Raw genomic sequence first — 27,488 nt, 5'->3', positions numbered from 1 at the left:
GTGTGTGTACATTTGTGAGAGTGTACCGTTATATGCTATTGAATTTAGGATGTCTTTAGTCGGAAGGATCACTGCTCATTCGGGATCAATCCGCACATAACTGCCGGAGTCACTTTCCGCCGGTTTCAAGTCGGCCAGTAGTGATGGGAAGTTCGGATCATTTTACTGACTCGGACCTTTGAGTCTCGTTCAGCAAAATGAACGAATCTTTTTTCGAGTCATATCGTTCTTTTCGTTCATTTTAGCAAAATATAATTAAAATGTTACATGTTACTTTCCTAACACATCTACTACTTATGCAAATGTTGATCACATTACAAACAATACAAAACTATAATGCTATAAGAAACAGAAAAGATTAATTCATTGTTTACCTGGGTCTTTAATTTAGTAAGTACCTCTACTTACTAAATTATCCATTTGCACAAGTGTACATACAATATGTTTATTCTACTATATACTACCCTGTACAATGTCTCTTATATGTTATTATCCCCCATTTTCTGTAAAATAGTCTTTATTTTATATATGCACAATTTAGAATCTTTTAGACTGTAAATCGTATTATATTGTATTGTCATTGTGTTGAATGTCTGTACTAGAAGCTTCCAACACCAAAGAAAATTCCTTGTGTATGCAAGCACACTTGGCAATAAAGCTCTTCTGATTCTGATTCTGATTCTGATTCTTCTGATTCTGATTCTGATTCTTTAGTATATGATTAGCTCACCACACCTCTTATCTGACAAGTCAGATAATTCAAGAAAGAGAATTGATTAGTTCACCTCTCGAGTCTTCGGGTTTGAGTCGTTCGTTCATCAAGTGACAGCAACGTAAGCTAAACCAATGCAGTCAGAGCCAGAAAGAGAATTGATTAGTTCACCTCTCGAGTCTTCGGGTTTGAGTCGTTCGTTCATCACGTGACAGCCCTGTACGCTTTACCAATGCAGTCTGAGCCAGAAAGAGAATTGATTAGTTCACCTCTGAGTCTTCAGGTTTGAGTCGTTCGTTCTTTTGTCACGTGACGTGACAGCTTTGGAGAGAAAAATTAGTTAATTTACTAATTCCAGTACAGGACCCATAGAATGTTGCGCATGCGCGACTGAACGAATCACTCCCCGAGACGACTCGTTTTTCCCGAGTCACATTAAAGATTCGTTCAAAAACGACCCATCACTATCGGCCAGCCGTTTTCTCAAGTTCACGTCAGGTAACGTTAAGTGGCAGTAAATAAATGTAAATTTTTGACTAAATTAATTGACAAAGACGCAAATATTCCACGTTTTTGTGAAGATATATACAGTATAAGGGTGTGCTATATGGTATGTGTCCGAGGGAAAGTAATGCTTTTAGTTAAGATATAACGTTAGGCCTAAGTGTTTACGCTGTAAGTTATGTCTGATGGAAATTACATTTTAGTCAATGGAACAAAGTCTTTCATCCTGCTAATTAATAACACGCAATGTTTAAATCTGTATAATGAAGGTTTTAAATGTAATTTTGGCATGTTGTGCTCCATTTCGATGCGACTGACTGAAATCTATTAAACTTATTGTTAAAAATAGTAATAAGTTATATTAGGGTAACGTGGGCTTGTTTTGTGTTTTTGTTTTGTGTGTTGAAAGTGATTGTTATGAATTAAAAGCTATATGTCTTGGTTTATTTGTGTGGTTTACTTTTTGTGACTTGAAAGATTCCAGTTAACGTTAATATTTTTTGGTAACAACCCCAATGTGCAATTATTTATAACTAGTTCCACAGGTTTTTCTAGTTAAAATTCCCAAATAATACGAATTAATTGAAGTAACAGATAAAAATCTGTGGGGTAAATACTGAAATTTTAATTGACAGAATCTTTGCTGCATGTTTTCAAATATTAAACGAATTAAAAAACTTTAGTTGAATGAACTATAAAACTAGTTGAGCTAGCATACTTTTTAATATTTGCGTCAAGTTTGGGCCAACTAAAAAATAACAATTCAAGTAACACTTTGGGGACAGAAATTGAGTGAACGTAAAATTTCTGTGGAACTAGTTACTAAATAATAATTTGTTGAAACAACTTGATTTTGTTACAGTGCACATACAGAAGCATGTCTGAACATGCCTGACTGTGCTGGTGAGATATTGTGTTAAATTTGGTAATTTCACACATTTTGAAAAGCAAATTTCATATCCAGCGTACAGGTTTTAGGGTGCCGCAAAGAACCTTTTTTGAAGCAGAAAGGTTCTTCAGATGTTAAAGGTTCTTTAAAGATCCATTTAGACAAAAAAGGTTCTTCTATGGCATTGTGAAGCACCTTTATTAAGAGTGTAGACCAACAATGTTTCATGAATATTGATAAATTGACAATTATACTTGGAAAAAAGCTGAACAAAGAAGTTTAAATCAATGTGCATGTAAACAGCATGCTTATTGAATAGATTTGATTTGCTTTCTTGACTGTAATTTTTTTGCTGCCTTAAATTTTACAATCCAAAGTCATTTGAACAATTTCTTTATAAATTTTGGCTAGCAATGAGTTGCTGAAACATAAAAACAACGTGATGTAATGTAATGTTAATGTAAAACATATGTTGCATATCTTTTTTACAGTGTTCTTTAATGGCGAAACGTACAAAGGTTTCCCTATATCAAATGACATTTATGATTTTCAAATGATGTAACTGGTGTGTTAAGAAGATAATTTAATAGAAATTATACAAGCTGAGGTTGACATTATTTGAATAGAAAAAAATTATACTAGCTGCTTGACATTATGCATTTATTTAAAGGGGTAGTTTTTACACACTAGTACATTGTTTTATTGTATAGAAAAAAAAACTTGGAACGTACTAATGTTCTTTTTTTGTTCCACAGAAAAATTCATACAGAACTGGAATGAGGGTGAGCTATTTTTTTCTAAATTTAAACACCAGCATATTATGAAAATGCATAGTAAATGCTCATATGGATGCTGCCCACATAGATGTTTCTTCACTGCCTCGCTAAAGAGGTTACACCTTTCAAGCTCTTTTCAACATGCTCCCCCTGAATTTCACATCTAACATCGTAGTGTCATTTTGACAACACTAGCATACCATAAAACCAAGATTAACAGAGAATGAAAATAGGCACGAGGAAGATTCAACCAAATGAGGTTATTTCAGGTATACAGAAAGACCCCTTTGTCCCTTGATGGCCCCCCCTTTGTCTTTTCAATCCGCCTGTCCATTTGTCTCTCCGTCCTGCTCTGAGAATCTCAGACATTTGGGGGGGGGGGCAGGGGGAAGAGAGAGAACGGACTTGTGCATCTCAAATCAATCAGGTCCTGTTTTCTCTGCTCTTACTTGCTGCGATTTGCCAACTGTACGGGGTAACAGTCTCTCTCCCTCCCTCTCTCCCTCTCTCTCTCCCTCTCTCTCTCTCTCTCTCTCTCTCTCTCTCTCTCTCCCTCTCTTTCTCTCTCTCTCTCTCTCTCATCCACATTTATTCCGTACACTGCTTGCATCAAGACAGCTCTTGGCTTGCTGTCCTCTCCTGCTCTCCACAGGGATATTTCCTTCTCCACTTTTCTTTCTGAGCATATTCCTGATTTTTCGACCCGGCTTTCTTTGTATCTCCTGGAATGTGGCACTCTTTGGTTTTCACTCTGTGTTGGATCTCATCTCTGATACAGGGTAGGTTTCTTACTATGTGTTTATCTGTGTGTGTGAGTATGTATAGATGGATTTGTGTTTGTGTTTATGAAAAAGAGATTCAATGCAGTTGAACATTTGAGAGAAATCTGTCTAGTCTGTAAATCTTTTTGCCTGTGGGAACCTCGTGCCTCCAGATGTTTCATGAGCTTGTTTTTACTACAGCTTGCAGTCAGGAAGGTAGGAAAGGAAAATCAGAAGAAACAAGAAGTAGAATAAGATAAAATTGCTTTGCCATGGAGAATTAGAAGCTGCATAAACTGCACCCCCGTTCTCTCTCTCTCTCTCTCTCTCTCTCTCTCTCTCTCCCTCTCACACACTCTCTCTCCCCTCTGAATCCATGAGTACACAGACTGCATGTGTAGATCTGCTTCTCTGGTGTCGTTATGGACATGTCGCTGCAGTGGAGTAAAAGGGTTTTTCATTCTCTTTTTGCACATCCCAAAATCTCCTGGAAAATTTTGTGTATTTGTATCTTCAAGATTAGTGTTTTGGTAGAATATAGACTATTTTGATAGTAGAAAGATATTTCCATTAGATAATCACATTCAGCCAAATCACATTCGGTGAAGTCTGAGTTTAGTTTTAGCACTTTAATTATTAAAAACAACAAACATTTTGTTTCATCATTTTCCTTTTGATCATTGATTTTTTTATTTTTCATTATTTACTCCAAAGTACGCACATTCTAAAAAACAATGTAATTTGTACAATCTGTTTGTGCCTGTAAGAACACCTTTAGTCCAAGACTGATATATTTTTTAATTGATCTGAAATCTCAAGTTAATAACTTTCAGAAATACAATACTTTCAGTATACAAAGTTGATCTTTGCGATTTTTCATGAACAAAACATGTGTGTTGTAAAATATGCTTGGTTGCTAAATAATGCTTGGTAGTTTCAATCCACGGCTGAGTAAAGTATGGCAATTTTTAAATCGAGCAATTTTTAGACTGTAGGCAGACGGGGAAAGTGTGTAAATCAAGGTCATGGGTTTCTGCGAACACTGAGGTCACATTTTAACTAATAAATGTAATTAACCTTAAAATTGATCATTTCTGTAGTTAATTTAACAACGGTGATGCATCTTTGAAAGCACAACCTTCCTGACCCTCACAAAACTCTACAAAATTAAATGAACAGTGATAGACATGAAATATACACTCACCTAAAGGATTATTAGGAACACCATACTAATACGGTGTTTGACCCCCTTTCGCCTTCAGAACTGCCTTAATTCTACGTGGCATTGATTCAACAAGGTGCTGAAAGCATTCTTTAGAAATGTTGGCCCATATTGATAGGATAGCATCTTGCAGTTGATGGAGATTTGTGGGATGCACATCCAGGGCACGAAGCTCCCGTTCCACCACATCCCAAAGATGTTCTATCGGGTTGAGATCTGGTGACTGTGGGGGCCATTCTAGTACAGTGAACTCATTGTCATGTTCAAGAAACCAATTTGAAATGATTCGAGCTTTGTGACATGGTGCATTATCCTGCTGGAAGTAGCCATTAGAGGATGGGTACATGGTGGTCATAAAGGGATGGACATGGTCAGAAACAATGCTCAGGTAGGCCGTGGCATTTAAACGATGCCCAATTGGCACTAAGGGGCCTAAAGTGTGCCAAGAAAACATCCCCCACACCATTACACCACCACCACCAGCCTGCACAGTGGTAACAAGGCATGATGGATCCATGTTCTCATTCTGTTTACGCCAAATTCTGACTCTACCATTTGAATGTCTCAACAGAAATCGAGACTCATCAGACCAGGCAACATTTTTCCAGTCTTCAACTGTCCAATTTTGGTGAGCTCGTGCAAATTGTAGCCTCTTTTTCCTATTTGTAGTGGAGATGAGTGGTACCCGGTGGGGTCTTCTGCTGTTGTAGCCCATCTGCCTCAAGGTTGTGCGTGTTGTGGCTTCACAAATGCTTTGCTGCATACCTCGGTTGTAACGAGTGGTTATTTCAGTCAAAGTTGCTCTTCTATCAGCTTGAATCAGTCGGCCCATTCTCCTCTGACCTCTAGCATCAACAAGGCATTTTCGCCCACAGGACTGCCGCATACTGGATGTTTTTCCCTTTTCACACCATTCTTTGTAAACCCTAGAAATGGTTGTGCGTGAAAATCCCAGTAACTGAGCAGATTGTGAAATACTCAGACCGGCCCGTCTGGCACCAACAACCATGCCACGCTCAAAATTGCTTAAATCACCTTTCTTTCCCATTCTGACATTCAGTTTGGAGTTCAGGAGATTGTCTTGACCAGGACCACACCCCTAAATGCATTGAAGCAACTGCCATGTGATTGGTTGATTAGATAATTGCATTAATGAGAAATTGAACAGGTGTTCCTAATAATCCTTTAGGTGAGTGTAGATCCACATATTGTACAGCCAATAAGCATATTCTTATATGAACCAGGTTTGTTGGTTTGGGCTGGTCGTCAGTTGGCTTTGCTCAGTTATCTACTGGGGTCAGGTAAGCTGCTAAGACCTGCAAACCGGTTTAGGCTGGTTTAGATCTGAATGCATTCATTCTGTCATGAAACATAATTCAATACAATCAAACACGGTAAAGTTTCAGGTCTGATTTCATCCAAAGTTTAGTCATAATCTAGGATATGTTGAGGGACCTTTAATGATATTATTTATTTATATATTTACACATAAGGATATATTAACCCAAGTCTGGAGGGAATGTGACCGTGTTTCTTTTTCAAAACCGAATCGCCCTGAAGTGTTTGTACAAGCTTAAAAATGATACAAACGCATATTCTTTACTTTCAAATCCAATCGTGCTCATATTCAGGAATGCCAGAGGGAATTTGTTGTCCAGTCTTACCTGTATGCCGTGAAACCATTATCAGCCTTACACATGCCTTGTGCCTGGTAAACAGAATAAGAAACAACATTTTACACATGTTGTACGTCTTGAGGCTAACAGAGGAAATAATAAATTCAAGAGCAGATCCAGCCTCACTTTTAACTGTCAGCTCAGCGCGAGCAGAATGAATGTTGTTCCATTTAGTCAGCTTGTTCGTGCCACACACACAGATGCACGCTTCACACTGCTTTTAAAGGTAGAAAGGTTTTGGGTAGAAATTATTTAAAAGTTTTACACTTTGGTCCTCCTTAACACAACTGGTGTAGCTTAAAAGCGAATTAAATATTTGTCATAATAATAAAGGCCACATGCGAATCTGTCTGTCTGTCAGCTGTGCCATTGTTTCTCTCTCTGATCTGTCTCCGTGTATGTGTCATTTCAGTGAAGTTTTGATTCTGGTTTGGTGTATCCATGTTTTCTCTCAGTGTCATTGCAAGGCCCGTACCAGAGGACCCTATTAAAGAATCTCCTGAAGGATTATAACCCTATGGAGAGGCCTGTCGCCAATGATTCTCTACCTCTCACTGTCGTTATCTCATTGAGCTTGGTGCAGATCATGGATGTGGTAAGTCCCTCGATTTCATTTGGAGAAATCAGATCTGTTTAATAACCAATTTCATCTCAGACACAGTGTTGTGGGTTCTCCCCTCTATGTGTGTAAAAACATTCTTCAATCTCAGGTTTTGTTTCCAAAGGATAGAATTTATTGTCAGAGACAAACAAAGCCGCGTTTGTTCGCGAAGCAACTGACTTCTCTCCCTTTGAGCCAGCTTATATACACATCTTTTCACGCTCATACCACCGTTATTTATTATCTTGGGAACTTCTTCCACAGCCCAATCTGGGCTTCATTATATCAAAAACATGTGAGTGAGCATCCCCTCTCCCACCGTCCCCGTGCATGAGACCCTTTGCACAGGATAACTCAAATACATAATGGTAGAATAGGTTTTTACATAAACGGGGTTATTTTCAGGTGTAAAATCTTCTACAACAGTCAAATAGAAAATTTTGCTGAAATCAAGGCATTCAGATCTTAACAATGTCTGGAAGAAAAACTGGGCGCAGATTCTGTGATCTGTGTTTCGATGGCAATCTCAGTGTAAACTCAAATCCTAGCAAAAACTTTTAATACCAAGTTTTCTGGTATGTGCTATTCACATTAGTTTTAGAGCTCTGGAATTGTGTATTGTATAACAAGAATTGTGTCACATTTGTGTTTAATTTCATTTGTCTTAAAGAGCTTTAGAAGATATGTCTGTAAAACACTAAACTGATACATAACAGACACCCCTGTTTAGTTATCTGAATTATGAAGAAGCAAGCGCCGGGCAAAAGAATTTCTACGGGTCGACACACCATATTATTAGTCATAACCCTCATTATCTGACATGTGTTGTGGGCAATAACTAGCTCACAATTGATTTCAGATCTCCTCTAACCTCTTTTGCTATTACAGGATGAAAAAAATCAAGTATTGACCTCCAATATCTGGGTTAACATGGTACGCAATCCTTAATAACCTTTCATAGCTCATAAGATATTATTAAAAAGTACAAATTATAATTAAACCAATGGACAATTATGGTCCTGTAAACAAATCCTTCTGAAAGCATATACACTATATGGAAATAATGAACTAATAGTGACATTGCTATCATGTGTGTTCTCACTATGTTTCTCAGCGCTGGTACGATCACTATCTACAGTGGAACCAGTCCGAGTATCCAGGCGTCAAAAACCTTCGTTTCACCACAGATCAAATATGGACCCCCGACATTCTGCTCTACAACAGGTGGGCTGTATGCTACATGCATTGCCACACTGGTGAATTTTTTTTGAAACATAGCATTTTCTATTTGTTAGTCACTTTAAATAAAAGGGTTTGCTAAATGAATACTGCTGATCAACATCTAAAATCCTATATTTACAGTTAGCAGATGGCGAAGATTAAAAACTCTCTAGCCGTGTGTGCTTGAGTGAGGCAGTAAAGAATTCCGAGGAATTGCAATCAGCAGACATTCGTTTGTGCACGTGTGATTGAGGATTGCGGTATCAGAACTATAATTCAACCTGCGGGGCTAAACAGAGGAGCAACTACAGATCAATGAACTGAAAATTTGGTCCTCGGGCGAAAGCAGATCGTTCAGTCGAATAGCTGGTGTCCAAACAGCCTATTAACATCCTTCCTCATAGACTCTTTTTTGTATTTGTGGAGCAGGCTGCATAGTTATACATTAAATTTAATCATTGCCTTAAGCTAACTTTTGAAAGGGACATGATTCATTCACGCTGACTTATAACCTTAAGACTCGAGAGAAGCTCATCACATATTTAACGTTCGCTTCAGATGCACAGAGAGATAATCAAATTGAGTTTCAATTGTTTGAGTTTTGGTTAACTTTGATTATGTGTGGCGTTTTAAGTTCAAATCTGGCTTGCAACATTTCATTTGACCAATTAAAGTTTGTACACTGTTGATTTTAATATACTTTGTAGTTAAGGAGCAGACAACATTCTGTTAACATTCTAGATTGCAATTGATATTTTATTATTGTTTTTTGTATTATATGTTTTTTATTTTGTATATATTTATATAATAATATATATTAATGTATAATATAATCTATTATTATATTTATATAATAAAATGCATGTAGTAATATATTAATAATGTAATTAATATATTCTTGTATTTTATTATAACGTCCTGCTTACTGCTTATTTATTTTATTATTATTCTTTTTTTTGTATTTTCATTATTTTATCATTTTTATTGTATTTTGTATATATTTATATAATAACATAATTTAGTATAATGTTTATGTAATAATAATAGATCTATATAATATTATACTAATAATAAAATTAATATATTATGTTATATATATTTTAAATAGTGTATTACTACTTATTTTTGAGTTTTTTTTTTAACTTGCAGTCTAATTTAGTATACCTGCACCTCAATTGAATTGATTCTGTCCTCTTCCTCTCATCCTCTCTGTACTTGTCATGATTCTGCCTCATCATGTCATGTCTTTCTTGGTCTAATGGCAGGATCATGACAGAGCCTCATGTTTAGTGTAGAGAGAGACATGGCATTGTTTGTTTTGACATGTCATGTGCTCTCTCTGGTCTCGTCTCTGTCCCCGCCCCCTCGTTTCCTCATTATTACTTGTTAATTATTTCATGCCGAACGCCTGTTCCATCTTGATTTGATCCCTTATGTAATGCCCCTGTGTTTTCTGTCTTGGGCAGGTTAATTTTGATTCGTCTGGGTGAGGTCTTGTGTCTAGTCTAGTCTAGTCTAGTCTAGTCATTTGTAATTTATGTCAAGTGTTGTCTTTAGTCTTGTCTATTGTAGTTAGTCTATGTTCCTGTTGACCCGTCGTGTTTTTACCCTTGTTCTGTTATGTTACCCCCGCGTGGGTTTTTGTTTTATTTTTATTATTAAAAAGTCTTGTGTCAACCCCTTACCCGCTGTCTGCGCCTGGATCCTCTGTCCCCTCACACCCCGTTCCTGACAGTACTATACTAAATAAAATCCTCAGAAGACAAAAAGCTAAGCATAAATGTCTAATATATTCACTCTCTGTTCATTTGCAGTGCAGACGATAAGTTTGACTCCACCTTTAAATCTAATGTGGTGGTGAACTCCAGCGGCTACTGCAACTACCTGCCTCCAGGTCAGTGTTAAACCATTGTGCTTAATGTTTATGATGCACTCATATAAGATATGATGCATGAAATGCTAAAAGCGATGATAGGCGAAGCAAACCACAAGTGCTTTATAACCACAAGTGGTAAACAAAACAAAAGCACTGAATGTAACAAAGGAAGGAAGTAGCAAAGGTCCTTTCTGGTTTATTGGAAGAGAAACTGTTTAAGAGGAAAGGCATGAATTTTATAGACAGAAGTGCAGTCGTTCAGGTGAGGCCCTATTTCATTGAAGCTGTTCAAGTAATAAAGAGTTCTCGGAGTGCTAGGTGTGGAAATCAGATACCTGTGGTGTATTTCACTGTAAATGGATCATGAGCCATCAATTTATAGACCGAGACATTTACGGTGCGAAAGTAAGGAGGGCCTACATGAATTATGTTTCAGATATGTCCTCCGAGGTGCATTAGTAGCCTACTAAAAATTATGCAAATGCATATCTGAGTATTCTTGGAAGTATTGAAGAAATTAATTTTAATGAGTAACAACATCTCCCATTGTCGAATATGTATCTCTCGCATATGTTAACGCATGCCTGTTCTACAGTCCTCGGGGCAATGACAAGATCATAGAGTCTTGAGCACAGGTCTATAAATGAATGCATCTTAATATAAATTTCCTTTTCGTCTCTCGTACATGCACACACAGATTGGTGCTCTCTCAGCATAAGAGTCTTTAAATAACCCTCACAGTCACTGCAGACACAAACAAACACACATTCACTATAATGAGCAGGTCTTGCCCGCACGGCTCATTTGGAACTCACGCTGATTTCATTACATTTTAACGCTGCGTATTTCTCTTCTCGCATTTAAGTCATGCAGTCCCTCAACCCCAAACACAAATCAAATGCCTTTTTGAAGTCAAGTCAGGCAGAGGAGGCGAGAAAATGAGGGAGGGGCGGATAAGGGAGAGAGTGAGAGGAATCTCATCTTGAGAAAATATTTATTCATCAGTGGGTTTGTGCATGGGTGTAAACAGATTTTAGTAATCCAGCGATATGAGCAGATGCCAAGGACGCACAGAAAGACTCTAAACTGAAAATATTGGTTTTTATTTACTGCAATTGTTTGACTGTGCATCGGTGTCAGTCAGATGGATGCTGATGCTGATGAAAGATGAACATTTCACTAACCACAGCCCATCCCTTTTACAAGCATGTCTTGTTATCATGATGTGTCTGAATGATTACGTTTCTTCCTTTTATACTTAAAAATAAAATATGGTTTTATTCACCCATATTTTTATTTTGAATTCTATCACCATTATTGCCTTGTGTACAGTAGATCAGATGCTCATTTCGAGGCTGCAACGAGCAGCTTGTGTTTACAAAGTTCATTGTATAGTAGATCACAAAGTCTAATATTGACTCGCTGGTTCTGAGAACAGATAATGGTAATGGCATGAGATTATGTAGGGCTGATGACTCATAGCCCGGAGAGATCTAAAAAACACTACAGTGCCTGCATGTGTTTGAGTGTCTGGAGTAATTGCGTCATTTCACTCTTTTTTAAAGATGTTTTATATGTTTTTAAACGCTCCATAAAGGTTACGGTTTAGAATATCACTTACACATGTAAGATCTCTTTAATATCTTAGTTAATTATTTCTTCTAGGCAGTAATGAGATTTTTTGAGAAAGATAATAATCAATAATTATTAGTGATTTCACATTTATCTCCTATGTACATTTCATAAATGTCTCAAACTATGCTCAGATTTGCAGATAAACCAATATGTAGCTCTAACAATAAGACATTTTGAATAAAGCATGTACTGTAGCTTGACACTATAGCAATGCCAAGACTATAGGTTTTTCATTCCCAGGCCAGAAACATGTTTGTCTTGCAATTCAACTGAACCTTTCTGTTTCACAAATGGTTCTTTGTAATAGAAAAAAATATAATTTAGACTATAAAAAGGTACAAAAGAAACTGAACTGATGTTTTTTATCACCCAAGTGATTTCTGACAGAATATAGAGAAAAAACTGATAATATGTGTAAGGTGTTTTGGGTAACATCCAGTGCAAAACATCTAACTATAAATGCATTTTACAAACGTATTTTACAAAACTAATGAGACTCGACACATTCACTATCAGCCCAAAAAGATATAGCAATCAAAAGATGGTCTAAAAGGGCCCATAACAGGTTTTTAGGATGCACGAACTGTTGCCGCTCCTCTCTGCATCGTCTCATTCAGTATTTTTCGCCGGCTTTACTGCTTGCCTGATGCCTTTCCACTGAAGAATCTATTTAGCGGGAGTGTGTGGTGGTTTTGCTAGCTCACTAGCAGTTATTATTGATTTGCTTTAAGGATTAGTCACCTGCTTCCCCGGAGCAGAAGCCGTCGACGTGGAAAAGAAAGGCAGCAAAAATCCAGGAGAGATTTGAGACACTTAGACTGAGCAGCGCTAAAGCTTTCTATTGATTTAGATTGTGCTCTTGAGCTATTCGTACCCTGTAAACTGGATAAGCTTTGCAAAATGGCAAGTTTTTACTGGAGGTTTGCTTTAAAAATGCAATATTGGCTCATTTTGATTGATGAGCTATTAGATGTCTCCACCTAGCATTAGTTTTACTATAAGACAGACTTTGAGCTTGGCATTAGAGCTGCCTGAGTCCCCCAGTTTTATAAACGAGCTTAAATGTAATTGCTTGCTAAAGCGGTTTATAAATGATTTCAGTTAATTTAGTAGAGTAAATCAAAGATATACCTTTATCAGTGTTTCTTTAATAAATGTGTTTAGCATATTATCACATTGTACATCTGCGGTCAATTGGTTCCAATGCTTTGCGTGAGGTTCAAGTTATTCCGATTTTGAAACATTCTTGATGTGATTTTCGGGAAATTTTTTGGATCATTGAATCAGTATGCAGACAAGCACGAGCAGCTTCTTTTCTGTTTCAAGTGTGATTCCTCCAATAAATATTTAAACGTAAGATTAGGAAGCTTTTGAAGCCGTGCTTTTACTTATGATGTTTAAAAGATGACTGAAAGCGATATCGGTACCATTTTAGTTCATTTCATATCTAATTCATATCATTTTTTTATGTTCAGTGGCATAAATAGCTTATTTGCAAAGCAAGTTTAAAAGAATTACAACTTAGCCTGTTGTGTGCTTTTTAAGGAGGACGTGTCTACTTTCTCTGTTTAATGTGCAGCTCTAATAAACGTATTGTCCTATACAGTATATACAGTATATTTATATACATACTGTATATACAAGTAATTCTTAGGTTCATTAACCCAAAAACAGGATCAATAAATGTGACCCTGGACCACAAAACCAGTCTTATGGGTCAATCTTTTGAGCTGAATAAATACACTTTCCATTGATATATGGTTTGTTAGGATAGGACAATATTTGGCCGAGATATAACTATTTGAACTCTGGAATCTGAGAGTGCAAAAAAATCAAAATATTGAGAAGATGGCCTTTAAAGATGCCCATCAGGCGCTGCAGCAGGCTGTTGCTAAGGTTTGTTTCAACGCTCTCTATTGGTTTAACTGTAATGATGTTGTGGAGAGTAGATAAACCCAAAAGCAGAAATTCTACGCTTTAATACCAAACTTGAGTGGGATTTCCAAAGAGCGAAGTTTGTAGGCGTGTTTCCAGCCATTTTTGTTTGCGATTTTGCTGCATCCACTCACGAAAAATAAAGTTAATATATTTACGGTAGGAAATGTACAAAATATCTGCATGTCACATGATCTTTACCTAATATCCAAAAAATGTTGTGCATAAAAGAAAAACTGGAAATGTTCAACCATACAATGTTGTTGGCTATTGCCACAAATATTCCCATGCTACTTATGACTGGTTTTGTGGTCCAGGGTCACAAATGGTGTCAAGGCAGGACATTTGTTTGTTGACCAATGGTAGACAGGGTAATGTTCAGCATTGTAATCGTTTTTGTACGGCGACGACAGTGGAACAGAAATTTCATTAACCTTTAATTTGGAGTCTATTTAGTCACAGATCTGATGAAGTTAGGTGGTGTCTGTGTGTGACAACATAATAATTGTGTTAGTCTGGTTGTCTTTGTAGAGTTCAGAGGTGTTTATGTGAAAGCTCAGGCATTTCTCAGTGTGTATCTCTTAACCTCCTGGTTTTGCGCCAGTTAAAAGGTCAATTGGATTCAATTTGGAATGAACTGCTGCAATGTGCCATCTCAAGACAGTACATTTGTCAGCCGACTCTCACTCCAACTGACTCTGCATTACATCTAGATTTGTATATGGCTTATATAACGCATTCGTTTTTCCTTTTCCTCATATTTGTTTTCTCCTCCCCCATCCCAGGTATCTTCATGAGCACATGTAACGTGGATGTACGCTGGTTTCCGTTTGACATCCAGAAGTGCGAGCTTAAATTCGGCTCATGGTCGTTTGATGGATGGCTGCTGGACCTCCAGATGAATGAGGCCGATATCTCTGGCTACATGCCCAACGGAGAGTGGGACCTCGTGGGTGAGTAACATTCTGTCCACGGGCAGAACGCTGTACTGTATGTCGAATGTGTGTTGGTGGAGAAATAACAGTGATTGGTTACTTAGACTCAGTGAGAGGTCCGTTTAGCAGAAGTATGATAGCATAAAATGTTTACAGCATATCTTTTTTGCTATCAGGGGTGGTCTGGCCATAGACTGCAAGTGGAATTTTTACGGCGGGCCGATCAGCTTGTGGGCTGGCTGTCAGAAATGAATTTATATGCAAATATACAAAGATTTAATTTCTTTCTGGTCTGTTTAGACTGTGAATTCTTGAGTATGCCGGTGATGTTGGCAACGTAAATATAGTAGTTTATGTGAAGCATATACTACTCTCTAGAAATGTTTACGGTGATTTTAGGTGGAGCAATTTACACTTTTTTTTGTCAAATTGAGTACATTTGAAAGCTGTGAAATCAATGCAATATTCTGTTTAAATTGTGTAAGTAAAAAAATTAAGTAAATGTGTGTAACTCAAATGTTTCTGTAAGAATTCACCCAAAATATTAAGTGTATATTAAAAATATTATTTGTTACATAAATTCTTATTTTTTTCATTAAATAAACTTAAATAATAAATGTAAATTTCATAGAAATTAATATGTCCCACTGAAAAAATCTGTTAAATGATTTAAAAAGATTTTATTTTAAAAGATTTTATTAGGTTAATATAACTTATCATTTATTTTTGTCATATTTACTAAGCCACGATAATATTTTTCTAGAGTGTAGCGATATATTGTGACAACGAGTGTTTCCCCTAGGTTTACGGCTTGGGGGGGATGTGCGGTCTCTATATTTTCCGGACGATACTTTTTAAAATAAACAATATTTAATCAATTGATCCCATTCGAATATGTATATAAAAGGTTAACATCTAATGTTTTTTCAGGCCATTTATTTTATATTCTGATACCCACAGTATGTATGAAACATAGAAAGGCCTGGCAATGTGATGTAGGCCCTGGTGCTAAATCGAAGTCCGAGTGGTCTATTTTAATATTTAAAAAAACTACTGACAACAAAATTGTAACAACTGAAATGAATTTATCATGAACAAGTAGCCTTTCCATGCCATTCATACTAGAACTGATTCTAAATAATATTTTAGATTAAAACATGATTCATTATAAAATGCTCTTAACATGCTGGTTATTTATGCTATTAATATTATTTATATCATTAATGCTAAATGTAGATACAAGACGTTATGGTTTATAATCCATTACAAACCTCTATAGCAAACAGTAAACTGACTGACAGCAGCTACTGCTGCATTTTCGTTTACTTAAGCGTTACAGAAAAAGTGTACATTTATTTACCTGCTCTATTTACCTGCTCTTGGTGTCTGCAGGTCTTTATGTGACGCGTCTCTGGCAGGAGAAGCAGCGTTCACCTGAGCCATAAAATATTAGAAGTTATAGGCCCGGTTTCACAGATAAGGCTTAAGGCTAGTCCCAGACTAAAATGAATGTTTGACCTGTCTTCACTGAATAAAACTTGCCCTGAAATATCTTAAATTTTATGAGTGCCATTGTTTTGTCTCAAGATGCGGACCAGTAATGTATTCTTCTAAGGCATATTTATAAAAGCGACATAAATATCTTAATTCAATTATTCAACTAAGGCATAGTCCTGGTTTAAGCTAAGCCGTGTCTGTGAAACCGGGCCCTAGTGGCAAAATATAATCAACATAAATGTCCCTGCGTGCGCGTGATGTGTACAGCTCAGTTATGTAGACGCGCTGCTCAATTTAAACACAGAAATAGTCTGTTTTGAATGGTTTGTTATGTCTCGGATAGAAAGAAGCCAAGTTGGGTGAAAACCCGTCATCCGGTGGTGACCGAACTGTTGCTGCTTGTCAAGGGCAGGGCGTGCGTGCGTGCGTCTTTTCTGGTCTTAGACTCGGAGCAGGAGAGTGAATGTTGCCATCTTCACCACCCTGGGAGCGTTTCAAAACGCAAATATTTTTATCTAGTTTTCAGGTGGTTGACGCGACATATTTTCAAAATTTTGCTCTCTGTCCGCTGGTGGGAGTGTGCTTACCTGTGTATGCGCGCGCGTGTCTGTGTGTGTGCGCGCATCGGGGTTGAACTCGATACGGAGAGCAGAGGAGAATTAACTTGACCTTAACATGACCTTCCCCTTGGTAGGAAAAACACTGATGTAATTTTTTTAAGATGTGTTTTATGGCAACTTTGCAATTCTGACATTCGTTTGCCAACACAATCAACGTATGTTTATGTGACCCTGTATGTATGTTGTTTTCTACATAAAATCACCCTAAATTATGTACATTTTTCCAAAAATAATTTGATTATATTATCATGTTTTTATTGTGTTAGTTAGCTGTATTTTTTGTAGTTATGTCTTAAATCAAAACAAACCTATCTGCAGTTTGATGGATATTAATTGTAACGCACAATCAAAAAACATGATTTTGGAACATTTTTAAAAACGGAGTTAACTCATTTTGGAACCAAACTCTTCAAATATAACCTTGATATTTTTAATATTGACTGAGTAAGTCCATGTCAAAGATTGAAATCAGAGTGAAATGGCTGAAATCAAACTTTGAGTCTTATCTCAAAACTTGATTTTGGGACTTTAGCCTGGATACAGACTAGATCACAAATAATATAATATTATATAATTGAATATAATTGTTTGCCTCATTTTGTAAGTCAATGTGGATAAAAGCATTTAAGTATTGTGCACCCCTAGCATATAGAGTACTGTAATAGGAATTACATGCTGTGGGTCTTGGGCTGAGTCTTTGTCCCGCTCCATCCCTTCTTGCTACATACAACTAAAATGAGACTGAGAAAGGAGAAAATCCAGCTTAATAAGGTTTATGTCATTCATATTTATCCATATTCCACCCAATGAGCCTGTTAGTACTTAAATGAAATTGAGTGGATAAGTGGACTGGAAAACCATCTTGCGCTGCACATTTCTGTCTCTCACTCTCATCTTATTATTGCTTCCCATTGCATAAGTCATTGCACTGTTTTCTCTTGCTGTGATATTACACCAGTGACCATATTATACATTCAGCAGGTGATGAACCTGATCGCTTGCTGTATTTATATTAATGCACCCATTAGCATTTGCCTCAACATTACAACCCCGCTGCAATATCAAGCTTCTGATTCTAGCTGCATTTACACAGTTTCTGGTCATTTGCTTTTGTAGGCGGTTGATGAAGCTGGAGTACAAAGGTTAAACAAATAAAATAGTCTATAAATGCTTAATAGAATTAACTCTGACTATGGTTGTAGCTAGTAGACCAAGTTTATTACCCCAAAATAAAAAACTACTGTCATCATTTATTCACCCTCATGTCGTTCAAAACATGCATGACTCTTTCTTCTGTAGAACACAAAAGAAGATATTTTGAGAAATGCTTTTTGTCTATACAATGGAAGTCAATAGGGATCAATGTTGTTTGGTTACCAACATTCTTCAAAATGTCGTCTTTCGTGTTCTGCGGAAGAAAGTCGTACAGGTTTGAAATGACATGAGATTGAGTAAAATATGTAAGAATTTTCCTTCTTTTGGTGAACTCGTCCTTTAAAGCGTTCGTATTGCTCAGGCTGTTCAAGGCTATTTTCGAGCAGGGAAATAATGTCTACATTTTTTCTTACTCCAGCATCTGTTTTTCAAAGATGTTCTTGAGGAGAAACTTTAGGGGTTATCTCTCTAATGATGCTCAGACAAAAGCGTGATGCTCAGACGCGGGGAAGAACTCGCCCCCAGCTGACTTCGGCTAATTAGAATGTTTATTTGTCGAAGATCAAAGGTGGAAGCGCATCATTGGCCGCTCATAAGGACCACAGCATCTCTTTGAACACGACACTAATGCCCGGCAACAACAAGTGCACATATGATTATACATTACACGTAATTATTCTCCTCTCGCTCTGTCTCCACTCAGGTGTGCCGGGCACGAGGAACGAGCTGTACTACGACTGCTGTAAGGAACCTTATCCAGACGTGACGTTTGTGGTGACCATTCGCAGACGGACGCTCTACTATGCCTTAAACCTGCTCATTCCCTGCGTTCTGCTCTCATCCATGACCCTGCTTATCTTCCTGCTACCTGCCGACTCTGGAGAGAAGATCTCACTAGGTATTATGAATGAAAGATGGGGAAGAGGGAACGTGAAATGGCCTCCAGGAATAGATCAACAGTTTTATCGAGTAGGAATCATGTTGTCAAAATGTAGAATATTTCCAATGTGGATCAGAATGGACAGGCATGATTTAGAAGCAGATTGTCAGAGAAATTCTGTTCAGATGCGTGTGTGGGCTTCAGCGTGCGTCACGATCACTGCCGTCTTAGTTTTGAAAAAGAACGTTACTGTCTTTCCAAGGTCTACACATTAAAACAAAGTGTGGGTGCTTGTTTCAAAGCGCTCGAACTGTGTCATCAAATGTTTTATTCAATGTAACTCTTTTATTCAAGTTAAATTAATTATTTGAACGATATTTAACATTCAGATAACTGACAGTTCAAAGAGCAAGTAAAAATAGTAAAACAAAAATCAAAGGAATGTTTGATATGATTCTCAAGATGCATGAAGAGTAATAAAACAAAGGGAATACAGAAAGGCTTAGAGCGACCAAAGAGAGTTTGCTCACCGCTGAAGGGAAATGCTTTGCTGTACACTCATATGGGCAATTCATCTATTGATGTAATTAAAGCCGCGAGGAGTCAATGCGTGTAAGAGAAAGACGGAATGCATCGCACTTTCCAGGAACCAGAGCTGCAATTTTTAAAATGGGGGTGAACGTGGGTGAGCAGGAATAATGCTTTGCTTATTTGTTCGGAAAATGTTTGGTATAAAGGTTCAAAATGTATCCTCAAGCATCTTTGAGGTGTCAGCAGTCGTTGTCCGTGCCAATTAAATTGACAACTTAATCGAGGCGGACACAATTACACTAAAAGTACACAAAGGTCAATGTTACATTCCAAACACCTCGAGTGGATATGTGTTACTGGTGTATGTGACGATGATAGCACTAAAAAAAGCTGAATATGACTTATGTTAGTTAAATACAGTGACCCTGGTAAACATTTACTAACGTATGCTAAAGGGGTGTTAAAATGTATTAGTCTTGATTGGAACTGAAAGAGATGAACATTCTGTCCGTCATTTACTCACCCTCTTGTCATTTCTTTCTTCTGCAGAACACAAAAGATGATATTTTGAAGAATGTTGGTAACCAACCAATGGCGGTACCAATTCAGTTCTATTGTATGGACACAAAAGTAATGCGAGTCGATGGCTACCGCTGTTGTTCGGTTACCAACATTCTTCAAAATCTCTTCTTTTGTGTTCTGCAGAAGAAAGAAGTCATACAGGTTTGAAATGACAAGAGGGTGAATAAATGATGACTCATTTTCATTTTTGGGTGAACTATCCCTTTAAACTGGCCGTATATTGGAAAGAGGTAGAGAACCAGATATGGAGTGCATTTTGCATTACCAGTGTTACATTTATGAGCATTACATGAATCTCCCTGCATACAATTTTTATTTGAGCTTCAAAGGGATGTTTACTACTGCTTGTAATGTTCTTAGAAGCATAAACGGGTACTAAAAATAAAACGCTGCCTGCATTACATTGCCCTTTTTATCCCAAAAACTTAACAACGATCACAAATTGTCTGTAAAACTGTGATACCAGTAGCTCAAGCATGGAACTGTTTGCCGCTATATACATCGAATGCACTGTATGCAATGCTTTGGATAATGTAAATGAATTCAGATGATGAATTCAGTCAAGCTCATTTGGTGCTGTATTTGTCACACTACTTTTATAGAGTGTCCATTATGCCAGGCCGGCGCTTATAAATCTGGGCAAAACAGATATGTAGGTTGAGTAAGAGCCGAAGCAGATTTAAAAAGCAGATAGAGATGGATGGATTGTGTGTGTGTGTGGGGGGGGGGGTGTTGCAGGCAAATGGATAGCAGAAGGAGACTGAGGGAGATGACTTGAGCTAAACTAAAGAGCAATTGAGGAAGAGGAATGGCCTGATGTAATTCACTTTATGTATCACTTCATCAAGCCCGGCTCCGCTGTCCAATCGGATCCAATCAAATTCTCTCAAGATGAGTTACATCCAATAAGAAGCCGTGTTTGGGCATCTCGTGGCAGTTATTTAGACATTGTGCCAATTTCATGCATAACAAGAGATGCTATATTAAACATTGTATTAGTTTTAGTGGTCGACCGATATGGGTTTTTCAATACCTGTAGAGGCTGGCTGATGGCCAACATACTACAGCATAAATGATGTAATAAAATGTAATGATAGTAAACGTGACATGCAAAAATGAGATGAAGTTTATTTAAAATCCATGCAAAATGATGTTTGTGTAAATTGACAATGCCTTTATGAATATCAGAATGGCTAAACATGAGCCTAAGGGTTGTATATCGGTCTATCACTAATTTCTTATATCATGTGTATAATTCAGTATACACAATTACATGTCTTCATACAATCCATTTTTTTTTGTTTTAAACCTATTTACAGGTATTACTGTGCTACTCTCATTAACAGTCTTCATGCTCTTGGTGGCAGAGATCATGCCAGCAACCTCCGACTCCATCCCGCTGATAGGTAAAGCATGCATGTGGGTGCGTCTGTTTGCTTCTCTGTGTGTTGTCTGCAATGTTTCCGTATTCCAAGCCTGCGTCCTCCCACGCGGTTCATTTGCAAAGCGATGCACATGCACATACCGGCACCGAGCCCTCAGAATATATTAGTCTGCATCTGAGCATTTGAACGTTAACATCTTGAAACGATTTGTGAGATTCCGTGGCTTTAAGTATGCTGCGCTTCGCAAGCTGCGCCACTCCTGAATAAATCGGCCACCTTTTTGTATCAAGGCCAAAAGCGCTGGTCTTGGCAACATAAGCTTGGCTTCTCATAGTTATTTGCGACGTGAATCGTAAAAGCCCGTTAACTGGAAATGACAGGCAGGGCTGGCTAAGTGAAGCAGAAGAAAAATAAAAAATGAATCCGACTGGAGACAGAGATGATCCGCTCATGAAAACAACCTGCCCCACATTCTCTTTTTCCACCCTTTGGTTTATAGGCCCTCAGAAGCCGCAGAGATGCAATCTGCAGAAATGCATTTGCTGGAAGAGTGTTCATCCAGAGCGCTCTGTCTCTTTTGTCTGTTTCAATGGGACCCTCTCGCTGCTTTATGATTGCGTTTTTATGGTTCACTCATCTTTCCCTTCGTTCTCCATTCCTTCCCTGCGTCACTCTTTTACAATCACTGCCCTTTTTTGTCACATTTTGCCCTGCTATGCTTGGGTGATAAAAGGAGCTGTTCTACTAATAAATGATAGATTTATGCATACCGTTCTCTCTGTCTCTCTTTCTCTCAGGGCAGTACTTCGCCAGTACAATGATCATTGTTGGCATGTCAGTTATTGCAACGGTGGTTGTGCTGCAGTATCACCATCACGACCCCAATGGAGGAAAAATGCCCAAATGGGTACGTACGCACACACATACACTGTCCCAGGTGTCCCTAATACCGCTAATGCCTTCCGCACATTTCTCAACGTTCGCCATTGTGTCCTGAAAGCGGTAATTTACTGTTTGAATTGATAACAGAGATAAAGCTTACAGAGGGGGACTAAATGTGTAAATGAGATGCAGATGGATATAGATCTGCAGTCTGTCCATGTTGATGAATGACCTTATTTGAGCGTTCTGCAAGCCAATTAGCAGCTCAGCTGATGTGCCCCGGTCTCGCTGCTCGAACCCTGATAACTGACAAAGCCAAATGTGACTACAAAGCGAAGCTGGCAGGTTTATTATCTCCGGAACTCTAACATCAATTTTACATCACAAGACCAGATGTTTGCCGTCTTAGGTCACTGTTAGAGTCAGATGGCTCGGCTCAAATCTCAAACCCTACAAGCAAGAGTCATTAGCAGCGTTTACACCCAATACTTGTTTTTGAACACGTCTAGAGCTGGGACTCAAAGAAGCTCAAAACGGAAACCGTCCTCCTTTGAACAACCTGGAAAGTCTTGCGTAACAGAAATGATGGTTTTCTTATGTGGGAAAAAGAGAACCGAAAGAGATGCAGTTCAAACACACGTCAAAGAAAAAGTAAGGTGGATAACGATTAGGGATGCCTGTATAACACTCATGGGGCTTTGAGTTCTGCTGAAGGTATAAAGGAAAATACAGAGGAAAATAAGAGAGAGACAATTCAGCTTATTTGTATGTGTAGAGTGTCTTTGTAATGTCGGTTTTCAGCATGCTGTGACATGACACTTGTGACAAGGTGGTTATCCTGCAAACTTACTAAATGTCTCATAGTCTCACAACACTTATATGATTTAAATGTGATGTCGTTGTCATCAATTCAGTCATCTTTCAATTTAGAAACGGATTATTATTTTTACCATTTGCATTGTATAATACTTATAATAAGTATATATACTTGCTAAATCGCAATATGATTACAAACAGACAACTATTTTAACAGGTAGTATCGCTTATCTGGTTTATGTGTACATTATTTGCATGTTGTTCCACATGAACTTGTTATATTGATAGACTCCATTTTTAATACACCAAATACGCTCAAAATTGCTCAAACTGCAGTTTTTCTGCGGACTATAACAGTGCCAACCACACTAGTCCTATATTTGCCACGCTTTATGTCTTTCCTTGGCCAGAATTCACCAGTGCAACCTAATAATTCCACCATGTCACCTCTTTATCTCTCTCCGTGTCATAGTCCTTGCTGTTAAACTCCTATCCTACAGCAGAGCACTGCAAGCTACTGTAGCGTCTGAAAAAGCACTGCCTGAATTTTTGCGCTTGCGTTTCTTTTGCTATCATAGAATCGGGCCTATCTAACCGTTTGTTTTGACAGTACATGTAATGGATATGCAATATGTGATTCAGAAGTGCTCAAGGGCTGCACTGCTGTAAAAAGCACGCTTCCTCTCTCACCAAACACAAGAGGACATGCTTATGTTCCACTTTTGTCCACAAGTCTTTTACAGTGGTTGGGGAAAATGCGATTAAAATGCTGTCATTTTAGTAGAGGTCGACAGTAGTGAAGTATTTTTAATCTCGAAGTACATTTGTTTCAGACTATTTTGACTTAGAAAATCACTCACTACATTAAAGCATAGTATCATACTTTTTACATTACATTTCTTAAATGATTTTTTACCTTTAATACAAAAAATATGACTTTTTTACATCTAATAAAATATGTTTACTCAATAATTGTACTCAAAAAAGAACTAGATTTTAAATGTACTTATGTATTAAAGAAAAACATCATTTATGAAGTGCAGTGGAGTATGATATATGCTTCATCAAGTAGTGACAATTTTTCCAAAGAACGTTGGTATTTTCCCTGTAGTTTTACATATCTGTACTTTATATGTATATGACAAATGTATTTTGATGCTAAGGATGTTACATTTATCGCAGGTTTTTTAAAGCGAATGGAGATTGAAAAGCATGAAAACTCCAATGCACTCTGAAATATTTCTGTTTAACGAAAATTAAATATAATTGCACAAAGCGCAGAAGCTAAATTAAGGCCATGTCCATACAAACACGGGTGCGGTGCAGTTTGGCCATTCGTCCACACGCAAACGCAATACTCGGTCACTGAAACCAAACTTTTTTGAAAACTCTGCTAGGGTGAAGAGTTTTAGAAACTCCGGTTTCAGTGTTGTCGTGTAGATGGTGTAGATTTGGCACGCCGTTATCTCCTTTGTTTGACGTCAGATTCCAGGCTTCTGATTGGCCAACACAGCTTTATGGTTAGGGTTATATATTGCCACCTGTTGGTTTGGCATGCTTTTGACAGCGTTTTATAGCGTGTTTTTGCGTTTTCGTGTGGACACAGGTTTATAAAAATACCAGTGTACGTGTGGACTTGGCCTAAGTAAAAAAAAGCAATTCTCCACAAGGTAAAACTTTGTTTTTTTTCTCTGTTTTGACCCTTTTCATAGGTTCGGCTAGTCTTGCTCCAGTGGGTGGCCTGGTTTCTGCGTATGAAGCGTCCTGGTGAAGGTCATGACCCCGAGCGTCCTCCCTGCGCCCCCCACTTACGCCGCTGCTCCTCTGGATCCCAGAGCGGGAGCCTTCCGAACGCTCCTGGTTCTGCCTCTGCGGACCTACACCACCACCATGCATCTTCCACGCTGCATCCGCTTCATCCCCAGAGCCTCCTGCAGGCCGTAGGAGTTGCCGGACACACCCATCTCCACACCCAGACCAACAGTGCTAACAACAATGGCAACCTGCTGTACATCGGCTTCTCCAGTCTGGATGAGGCCTCGCCGCCACCCCTGCTGTCCGAGTCCCTGCAAAGAAACAACGTGTCCGGTGGCTCACATCCCGTGGTAACGTCGCCCCCGGCAGTCGGCTCCAGCCCGCCTCCTCACCTCCCCTCTCAGTTTTGCAGCCCTCCGCCTCCACCGATGCCCAATCTGGAGGCCACAGGATGTCCAAGCACGGTGTCTGGTGGCGGAGGTGGTTGTTCTTGTTCGGGGACCAGTGGAGGTGGAGACCCACAGCTTCAGGCGATTTTAGAAGAGGTGCGCTATGTTGCCGACAGGTTCCGCGGACAAGACGAGAACGAAAGCGTGGCAGACCAGTGGAAGTTTGCCGCAGCCGTAATCGATCGACTTTGTCTGGTGGGGTTCAGCGTTTTTAACATCATCTGCACCATCTCCATTCTCATGTCAGCGCCAAACTTTGTGGAGGCTGTTTCTAAGGATTTTATCTGATTATGTGGTGAATACTTGCTGATTGAAAAGAACATTGAAACTGATTGATCGTAAATGGGGAAAAATTCGTCACCCTGAAACAGTGACTCAACTTTTTCCAAAAACTATGATTGGAATAATGCAGGAGATCCTGATGGCTGGAAAATAAAAGTTTTGATTGGTTGGTGCCCTTCTACTTTGGACATCTGGGCAAAACAACAAACTTACTAAACTATGATGTGTGTCAAAAGCTAAACACCACTAAAGTGTTTGCAAATGAAGAGAGGAACAGTTCACTATGTGGTAAGATCTTCTAAACTCAAACTATAGAAAGAATGACAACGAAAACATGTAGATTGATAATGACAATGACCTTTCAACTGTGTCGACAGCCACATAACCTGACATGAAGCTCTAAAGGAATGAGCAGCCATCAGAATTTGTGAGGTTTTGTCAAGTTTAACATTTTCAACTAGAGCAGTGCAAAGCCACTCAATGATGTAAGAATATATTTTGGTGAAGTTTGGGTTGGTGAGGTTAAATAAGTGAACGCGGCAGAGCAATAGAGACAGGGAGAGATATCAAAAGCAGACTGAAGGATAAGGGCTGGCATAGATTTTTGTCAGTGACAGACAACTTTGTGGAACAGCATCTGTACCTGCAGCACGGCTTAAGTGGTTTTGATAATGGTGAGATAGAGAGGAAGTGAACGATGCGATAGAGCCGACATAGTCAGAGATATAGATTGATGGAGAGATCATCAACGCAAGAGAAGACCAAGGGTAATGAAAGACAAAACGTGACAATGTATTACACCAAATTTGCGCTTGGCGCAAAACGAAAGAAGGATAGACTAAAAAATAGTTTAGACAACTGGATAAGGAAATGAAAGACTGATAGGGGAATTGGAGAGGGATGAATAGAGACACATGGATCAGGCAGTTGGGGGAAAGTGAGATTCAGCAGCATTTACTGGCAGGAGGAAGAATAGCTTCACTGTTGGAGAGAAATAGGGCATCTTATCCCCCCAAAAAGCAAAACAATGACTGCATCAGTCACACAGCAGAGAAAAAACACGTTACAGAGAGGATGTAAGAGAGAGTGTAAGAACAAACAGCAATGATCCACCGGGATGTCATGGAGAAATGGCACAAAGACAGTAGAGACATGGATAGAATCTTATATCTTCCCTGACAGAAGGGGGTGAGATGTTCTGAAAAAGGAGAGATGATCTTCAGAATGTATAAGTAGGAACAGTGCAACAACCACAGCAAATGTGTACAGATTCTCTACTGTCATTGTAAACGTTGGCGTTTCTCTCTGTCTCTCTTGTTCTCAAATAAACGTAAAGCAGATTATTATCTGTATTCCTTTGAGTTAATCTAACTGATCTGATTAAATCTTTCCTTGTTCAAGACCCCAGAAATTTATTTTTCATTGTTGACAAATTTTCTTAGGAAACAGATGGAGTAAACAAAGGTTTTGTCCCTTTAAAAAAAAAAAAAAAGCCAGTATCCTTACATCACAGCCACAAATATAATTTGATACTTGCTATAGACGATTTCATTGGATTCATTCGGCCTGGCCCGAAGTTAACTTCCCGTCTGTTTGTTTATCGGTCTGGCTAGTGACTAATAATATAAAATTATATGTTCATTGATTTATGTTAATATTTTATGGTACAATAATTGTATTAAACAAACAATGTTGAATAGGTCGTGTTTGTCGCATTTAAAGGGATAGTTCACCCCAAAATAAAAATTCTGTCATCATTTACTCAACCTTTTGTCATTTCAAACGTGAATGACTTTCTTTCTTCGGCAGAACCCAAAAGAAGATATTAAGAAGATTGTTAACTGGACACCATTCACTTGCATTGGTTTTGTGTTCAAGAGAAGTGATTGGGGTCCAGTGCTGTTCGCTTAC

General features: G+C 38.3%; 1 protein-coding gene across 2 annotated transcripts; it reads left to right on the top strand.

Moving 5' to 3' along the window:
- The first annotated feature begins 2,803 nt into the window (after positions 1 to 2,803).
- On the top strand, positions 2,804 to 27,043 carry chrna11 (cholinergic receptor, nicotinic, alpha 11). Of its 2 annotated transcripts, none has more exons than XM_057355138.1 (10): positions 2,804 to 2,887; positions 6,996 to 7,135; positions 8,030 to 8,074; positions 8,256 to 8,365; positions 10,177 to 10,256; positions 14,594 to 14,761; positions 18,719 to 18,913; positions 21,328 to 21,414; positions 22,191 to 22,300; positions 24,804 to 27,043. In XM_057355138.1, the coding sequence occupies exons 1-10, from the start codon at positions 2,839 to 2,841 to the stop codon at positions 25,581 to 25,583; spliced, it is 1,764 nt and encodes a 587-aa protein (XP_057211121.1). In that variant the 5' UTR covers positions 2,804 to 2,838; the 3' UTR covers positions 25,584 to 27,043. The 2 variants fall into 2 exon arrangements, with proteins under 2 accessions (XP_057211121.1, XP_057211120.1); XM_057355137.1 differs by lacking the exon at positions 2,804 to 2,887 and adding an exon at positions 2,924 to 3,660 and having other exon boundaries at positions 24,804 to 27,042.
- Positions 27,044 to 27,488: the final 445 nt, after the last annotated feature.

This window comes from Triplophysa rosa, linkage group LG16 (assembly GCF_024868665.1).
Source record: "Triplophysa rosa linkage group LG16, Trosa_1v2, whole genome shotgun sequence".
NCBI classification, from domain to species: domain Eukaryota; kingdom Metazoa; phylum Chordata; class Actinopteri; order Cypriniformes; family Nemacheilidae; genus Triplophysa; species Triplophysa rosa.
This window is presented reverse-complemented; position numbering and strand designations above follow the sequence as displayed.

Bases quoted from the DNA above. Each gene is read 5' to 3' on its own strand.
- chrna11 (XM_057355137.1), top strand. From the start codon at position 3,609: ATGTGGCACTCTTTGGTTTTCACTCTGTGTTGGATCTCATCTCTGATA. The intron at 8,075-8,255 runs GTACGCAATCCT...TATGTTTCTCAG, and splicing joins CCAATATCTGGGTTAACATG to CGCTGGTACGATCACTATCT. The intron at 22,301-24,803 runs GTACGTACGCAC...CCCTTTTCATAG, and splicing joins GAGGAAAAATGCCCAAATGG to GTTCGGCTAGTCTTGCTCCA.